Source organism: Sorghum bicolor, chromosome 4, assembly GCF_000003195.3.
Source record: "Sorghum bicolor cultivar BTx623 chromosome 4, Sorghum_bicolor_NCBIv3, whole genome shotgun sequence".
NCBI classification, from domain to species: domain Eukaryota; kingdom Viridiplantae; phylum Streptophyta; class Magnoliopsida; order Poales; family Poaceae; genus Sorghum; species Sorghum bicolor.
In genome coordinates, this window is record NC_012873.2 from 60,679,370 (window position 1) to 60,686,946 (window position 7,577).

Consider the following 7,577-nt stretch of genomic DNA (forward strand, 5'->3'; position numbering starts at 1 on the left):
ATTTTTTTCACCGATCGCGCCCGCGCGTTTTTTTTCCTTCGTGCCATTTTGATGTATGTCGTGTGTGCCAGTCGCCGCCCAGGCCAAGTCACCGCCAGTTGCCACCTAGCCCAGGTCTTCGCGCAGGTCGCCGCCCAGCCCAGGGCGTGTTCGTCGTTCGTCGTCGTCGTCGTTCGCGTCAGTTCGGCTCCGTCCACCTCCGTCCTCCTCCGAGGGAAGGTCCCCGCGAGGGAAGGTCCACCTCCGTTCCCGCGTCGTGGCCGCGTACGTCGTTCAGACGTGGCCGCGTACGTCGTCGTCTGTGGACGCGCGCGGTTGGGAGGGCGGGCGCGCACGGCACCTAGAGGGACGGCGGGCACGCGCGGCAGCTGGAGGGCGGGCGGACGGGCGTAGAGAAATCGCGCGGGGTGGGGGAGAGGGGCGGGGTGACGGAGTCCGACGTGGAAGGCCGAAATTGTGGATGCAAAGTGGTGGGAAGGTTTGCATATATGCAAAGCCTCAACCTCTATTTGCAAAGTTAACCAAATTGCAATTCTTATTTGCAAAACCATTGGAGGGGTATTTTCTACTCTTTTTTGCAAATAGGGCAATGCAAAGTTTATTTGCAAAACCCTTGGAGATGTTCTAAATAATTTATATTTAATACTTTATACATGTGTTCAAATATTCAATATGAGGAAAATGTGAACGAAATGAATTTCACTTCGGAACATGTGTTTAACTTGTAAATGTTAGGTCCTGTTTGATGCTCCCGTATCTAATGTAATATATATGCGTTGGAGTATATTAGATATTTAGAGTGAAATTTAATTTAATTTCCACCTTAATCACTTCAACACACATAAATTAAGGTTAATATTGACTATACTAAACAAGCACTTAGGCATGCCGTAACTTTTATGTTTTTGCTTAACAGTTAGCTTTCTATTTTTTTGTCTTGTGTTGCTTGAAAAAAAAATTCTATTTTGTTGTTTTTTTTCTCTTGAAAAGGTGTTCCCTCCGTCTATACATTACCATAAGTTCTTTACAAATATAATTTTACAATTTGATGTAGAATGCTCTCTACTTGAAAGATCATCTTGGAGGGAATAATAACCCAAGAGAGCTGGGATGGGTAACTCTAACAACAACTTGATATATTGCAATTATAAAGGTTTGATCACAAAGAGAGTACATACGAGTACTCCCTCCGTCCCTTAATATTCACCATTGTAGGATTAGCACATTATCCCCTAATATCTATCATTGGCAGACTGACGAGGTCCCATGCATAGTTTTAGGGTCTGACCATGTTACACAAGTAGCCCTCCAGCACTCTACCCCTTCCTCTCGTACCACGAGGCACAACTCTGGCCGATTAAAATTGATTTGGAGCATTTTGTTTAGTTTAAAGCCAAAATAACGAACTATGTTTTTTTTCTGGTGGCACACCTCCTTTTTTATGATAAGATAGGACATCAATGGCCTAGTCTCTAGCTAGTAAATGGTTGTTTTATAGGAATGGTCGTATCTTTGATATGTCTTCTTATTTCTCATACTCAATCCTACAACTACTAACAAAAAGGGACGGAGGGAATATTTCATACAGTGAAGCCTTGAAAACTCTAGAGAGTGTATCGGGCACCTTGTTGTCCGAACCTTCTTGTACATTATCTTGTAAGATGAGCCCATAAGTTTGGTGAGAGCCTTATGCTACCATGGTGTGGAAAAGCCTTTGGTCATCCAAGTGAGTCAGATTCTTTTGGTCTGCAAGAATGATGAAGGGTGGTCTTTGAAGGAAAGAACATCTTTGGCTAGCGCAACAAAGAATGCCTTCATGAAGGTCGCAAGTTACATGTTGCCGCTGTTGGAGTTACCATCATCGGTGGTGGAGCGAAGCAGGGCACGACGAGGGTGGCCATCTCTGCGGTTGCTTCTTCTTCTTCCATTGCACGGGGGGGAGAAGGTGGAAGCGAATGTGGCCATCTCTATTGCCACTTCTTTTTTTTCTTCTAGCATGCACGGGCGGAGTGTGAGGTGGCTGGGGAAGGTTCTCTGTTGTTGTTACTTCTTCTGACGCGCATAGATAGAGGAGAGGTGGCCGAGGTCGAGGGTGGGAAGGTGGAGGCGAGGGCGAGCATCTCTGCTGCTTCTGCATCTCCTCGTTGGTGGGAAGGCTCCCAGCTCGGTGATGCATGGATGCCGATGAGATGGCTGAGGGAGCAGGTGGGTTGCACGCGGACGTTGGGGACTTGCCAAGTTGGCGAGCAAGAGGTGAGGCTAGGCAGACGCCAGATCTAGTTTTGAACAGCGACCACTCTATGAACACGGGTAACAATCAAATTGTTGGCGCCACGAGGCCACTATTATTTTTTTATTTGATTGAGGAGAGCAAGGCCACCCTTGTCTCTGGTAAGGTATTGTTTAGTTCACCCAAAAAACTAAAAACTTTTCAAGATTCTTTGTCACATCGAATCTTGCGGCACATGCATTGAGCATTAAATATAGATAAAAACAAAAACTAATTGCATAATTTGCCTGTAAATCACGAGATGAATTTTTTAAACATAGTTACTCTATAATTAGACAATGCTTGTCAAATAAACAAAAATACTACAGTACTAAAATCCAAAAACTTTTTTATCTAAACAAGGCCTAAGTTTGCGAAGGCCGGCCCATGGCTTGAGTAGTCAGCTGTAAGCGGAGGGTTTAGGCCCATGCGATGCGGCCCGTGGGCGCGAAGCGGCGAGAGAGGAATCCCTTCCTCCGCGAGTCGCGAGCCGTGGAGATCCGTCCCACTCCAACTCCAGGCCATCCCCTCCGCCTCAGACCTCGGTGCAAACCTGCCGCGAAAATAGCAGCCGCCCGTTCGCTCTCTCCCCACTCCTCCCGCGATGAGCGACCCGCGGGGCCGCGCCGCCGGTCCCGACCGCGACGGGGACGACCCGCACGACCTCCCGCTCGCCGAGGACGCCAACGGCGAGGAAGCGTGGCAGACGCCCGAGAAAGAGGCGGTTGCCATGTCGGAAGGGGCGGCTGCGCAGGGTGGGGACACGACCCCGGACGCCGAACCGGAGAGCGATGACGGAGAGGGAGGAGCGGGCTCCCCGGATCAGGCGGAGCCCAATGCGGGCGGGGAGCGCGCACCGCCTGTGGCCGCGGCCGAGGAGCTGGAGGGGATCGTTAGCGGCGCAAAGGTGGAGACGAACGGCGAGGACGCCATCAGCCACGACGCCGACGGGGAGGACGACGAAGACGATGATGGAGACGAGGAGGACGACGACGATGACGACGACTCCACCCCGGATGCGTCCCCGAGGGCTGAGGTGAAGGTGGAGGGCGAGAGCTCCACCGGGATGGCCCAGAGTGGCGCCGGCCACCACGTGGAGGTGGAACCGGACCCCTTCCTCGACGGCGATGACTCTGGGACGGAGGAGGAGCAAGCCGCGTTCATGGCGGAGCTGGAGCGCTTCCATAGGGAGCACAGTCTCGAGTTCAAGCCGCCCAAGTTCTACGGCAAGGGCCTCAACTGCCTCAAGTGCGCATCTTAACTATACCTCTCGTTCTCTGAGCTACTCCTGTATCATCTTTTGTTGTCTAAACGCACTTGCCCCCCTGTTTGCTATGTCGTAATCCAGGTTATGGAGGCAGGTCGCCCACCTGGGAGGCCACGAGCAGGTACGGTACTGCTGATTTCATTATCACGCACAGGCACTTGCTGCTGTAGATACAACAGAGTGAAATTTTCCATAGTATCAATAATATCCGTTCCTCGGACAACTGTAATTACAAGCTAGTAAAATACTGATGATCTCTAACAGGTTTCACTTCTTTTCATTATTGCGCTGCTCAGCACTTTGTATGTGGGCATTAGTTCAGTTGAATATTTTTTGCTTATTCAGGTAACGATTTGTAAACTATGGCGCCAAGTCGGAGAGACTTTCAGGCCACCAAAGTAAGGGCCTCTTTTCACAATACATGTTAAATGCAACCTTGTAGATGCCTTCTTTTTATGCCATGTTTGATTCACATTCTTTTGCAGGACCTGCACGACTGTTTCGTGGTCATTTCGAATTTTCTATGAGAAGGTGACGCACTGGCCGCAATCTTTTCCCATAAATTTACAAGGAAGGCCTTTGTTTACTTTATCCATTATAGCATGCTGAGGAGCATTTTATCCATGAACAGAACTGTAGCAATTCTCAACCTTACATCATTTAATTTGGAGAACAAGAAATTACATCACTCGAACTTAGTTTGGTTCTTTAAGTTATATAGATATAAATCTTTTCTGGATTCAGCCTAACAAGTATAAATATGGAGCTAGAGGTACTGCACCTGTCAGTGTATAAATTCTAACCTTGAAGTGCCACAGATTTTTTTATCCATTTCGTGATAATGATACTTTATGCTGTTAATTGTTTAAGCCAAACAAATATATGTGTTTTTTTTTCTTGCCTTGTGGGAACAAATGACAGTTAGCTGTTTGACATGCTTTATATGCTAGCCATACTTCTTTTACTCCTCCAAATTCTTGTTGATGCTTTAGATGCCAGATTTTCTATTGAATATAGTAACAGTAGTAGTCATTGCTCTAAGGTCTAAGCTTATGGGTTCTCATGTCGTATCTATTCATTAGTTTCCTTGGTCTGTTAACTGATGAATTTAGGCACTTCTTGAATACGAAAAACACAAAGTCCGGACTGGTCAGCTTCAGATACCACCGCCTGGTTTACCACCGCCTAGTGGTGCTGACCGTGAGGTAAACCCTTTTCTTTTTAAAGAAAGAATAAACAGTGCAGCTTTAACTTATATTTCTACTTAACACTTAGCACATATCTATATATTGTTTAACGTTTAAATATAATGTACACAGATTTTATCACCTTATATATTCATTTTCATTAGCTGTGTAGAATTAGTACTTTGATATAATTGGAGATTAATGTCACAGTCAATCTATATTCAGGTAGACATAAGCGGATTTAGTCACTGAATTGCTGCCCTGTTTCTATCTGGAAACCTGGTGTCAGTTGTGAATCTATGTTTTATTGTAATGTGCGTACTATTCAAGGAGGCAGCTTGCTAAGGGCCTGTTAATATATTTTAGACTGCAGAAAATGTTCTGTTACTGAAAGGTGCAAGTTGCTAAGTTTAGTTTGTCTTGACAAGTTCCCTGACGGTTCTGTAGGTGGTCGTGAATCAATCATCTTCTGCCAGAGTTAGAAGGGATGCTGCAGCTCGTGCTATGCAGGGTTGGCATGCTCACCGCCTCCTTGCCAATGGCACTCACGGGGATAACATTTTGAAGGTAATAGAATTTCCTTTACTGGGATTCACATTTTGTTTGCTTACTGTTCTCGTTGAAAAAATATTCACTTTTCTACAGGACAAAGATTCAATACCACTTTCAAGTCGTGATAAAAACCTAAAAGGCTTTGGTACGCTTCATGATTATTCTTTTAACGCAATATGCTTCATGATTTTCTCTTGCTAATGTGCACTATGCTGTTTTTTTCTCACGTATATTTCGTGATATGTTTAGGGGTGCTCAAGAGAAAGAAAGCGTCTAGTCCAGAGTATGCTCTCAAGTCGTCCCGCTCAAAAATAAATAAATCACAGTTAAGACTCCCTGTACATTCATTTGGCTATATCTATATATTTAAGTATTGTATGCAATATGTTAGATGAAGAAGACATGGTTGCTACTATGCAATTAACAAGAGAAATCCAAAATCTTGTAGCGCCATGTAGTGCAATTGAGCTCATCTGGAGGAAGTTTTGTCCATACATTCGGATGCTGTGTGACAGTTTCTCTGGTGTGGTGATTCCTGTTCTCGTATGTAATGGAATGCACAATTTCAGGGAAGATTCTATGGTCATTGACGTTGGAGAACCAGCCGACTGGGTGAAGATCAATGTGCGCCAGACTGTAAGTTCAGCTTATATTCTTTTGTTAATAATATTGTGCAGAGTATTATGCGTATGTTTTGATTATAGCCTGTACCATGAAATTATTTTTTCACAAGGTAGCTTTGCTAGTGAACTTCCACTGAGTTTTGAACTGAAGTTATACCATTTGGTTATTGCTTCCTGCAGAAAGATTGCTTTGAAGTCTATGCACTAGTTCCTGGACTTCTACGTGAGGAGGTGAGGAAGTATGGCGCCATTCATGTGGAGAACCTAGTTTTAAATCTTTTCATTGGCCTAAAATAAATCCTTTCGGAGATAAATGGAAAAATAAGCAAAAGGAATTTTCCTTGAAATGAGGCCATAGAGGAAATTGTTAATTTTTTTGTTCTAGCAGGTGCATGTTCAATCAGATCCTGCTGGACGTCTGGTTATCACAGGGGATCCAGAGCAGCCTGATAATCCTTGGGGGATCACTCCGTTCAAGAAGGTGGTAGCTTCACCTTGAACACTAACACAAACACATTTGTGAACTCAGTTTATCATGTAGTGATTTTTTTGTCTCAGGTGGTCAATTTGCCATCAAGAATCGATCCCCACCAAACGTCTGCTGTTGTCACGCTTCATGGTCAGCTATTTGTGCGTGCACCATTTGGTCATCCTGATATGTAGATATGGAATCATGTTTACTTCAGTTTTGTTGACTGCGGTGCTTCTTCACCAGTGATATTCCTTGATATTACTAGGTCCGTGATTTGTGGCCTCTCAGGCATTCCTTGCCTCAAAACTTATCTTGTTTTCTTTGATTTCATGTATTTTGTTTACTGTGCAGGGTTTATGTCTGTTCTGTTGAGGAAATAGGATTTCATTTGAGCAGATACATCTGTCAAGCTGACTTAGCAGAACCGTTCTGTGGTTGTTATCACCTTGTTTGTTATTGCAGTAGTGGTCATAAAATTAGCTGGTTCATGCATGTATTCCAGTTTTATAGAGAAAGGAGATGTTGGTCGTATTAGGGCTAATTTGACATTGTGGTTACTTATTATTCTTTATTATTTTTCTTCTGTATTATAAATGCCTCTCTGGGTCACTCCAGGGCGCCCTAAAGTTGCATTTTTGTGCATAACGCCGGTTCCTCTGGTTTATGAAGCTAATTGCTGTCTCTATGTGATAGAAGTCTCAACTGTGTTTCAGTGTGGATCGTATTGCTTCAGCCTAGGTTACATTTTTTGCAGCGAAAGAAATTATTCTGATTTGAATTCAATTGCTTCTTGAAAAGCTTATTTGTATGGCAATACAGCATCTTAACTGCTACCTGAGTTGTTCCTGTCATTTGTACTTTTACGGCCATACACGGGCTTTCCAAACCCAGATGTAGGTACTTGGGCCATGGGGAGGAGTGCTCCTTTCAGAAAAGGAGTGTGGTTGTGGTTAGCCTGTTTGGCACATTTTTTTTATTACGAATTACAGTACAGATAATACTCGTATATATACATGCGAACACATTCTCTATCTGTTAGCACCTTCCAAAGACTTAGCAGGTATATAGCCTGCACATCCTAGACCCAGACTCAGCATGCACTTCTTTGGCACTTCTTCTTTTGTATAATAAAATCGTTTTTTTCTTAATATCAATATAATTGAAAGTCAAAGGTGGTACCATTAGAGAAAAAAATTACGAAAGCCAA

At 44.3% G+C, this 7,577-nt stretch overlaps 1 protein-coding gene across 2 annotated transcripts; it reads left to right on the forward strand.

Annotated features, from left to right (window-relative positions):
• On the forward strand, positions 2,773-7,065 carry LOC110434385 (AT-rich interactive domain-containing protein 5-like). 2 transcript variants are annotated; one of them, XR_002451876.1, is made up of 13 exons: positions 2,773-3,517; positions 3,618-3,657; positions 3,882-3,934; positions 4,022-4,067; positions 4,649-4,741; positions 5,171-5,290; positions 5,369-5,420; positions 5,525-5,600; positions 5,845-5,911; positions 6,079-6,129; positions 6,287-6,379; positions 6,457-6,635; positions 6,722-7,065. XR_002451876.1 is itself a non-coding variant. In XM_021458317.1 (12 exons), exons 1-12 carry the CDS (start codon positions 2,874-2,876, stop codon positions 6,559-6,561), a joined length of 1,440 nt encoding a protein of 479 aa, XP_021313992.1. In that variant the 5' UTR covers positions 2,773-2,873; the 3' UTR covers positions 6,562-6,639. The 2 variants fall into 2 exon arrangements, 1 of the variants encoding a protein (XP_021313992.1); XM_021458317.1 differs by lacking the exon at positions 6,722-7,065 and having other exon boundaries at positions 6,457-6,639.

Excerpts from the sequence above, each read along its gene's own strand:
- LOC110434385 (XM_021458317.1), top strand. The coding sequence starts at position 2,874 with ATGAGCGACCCGCGGGGCCGCGCCGCCGGTCCCGACCGCGACGGGGAC. Across the intron at positions 5,291-5,368 it reads ACGGGGATAACATTTTGAAG|GACAAAGATTCAATACCACT; the intron begins GTAATAGAATTT and ends ACTTTTCTACAG. Across the intron at positions 5,421-5,524 it reads TAAAAACCTAAAAGGCTTTG|GGGTGCTCAAGAGAAAGAAA; the intron begins GTACGCTTCATG and ends TGATATGTTTAG.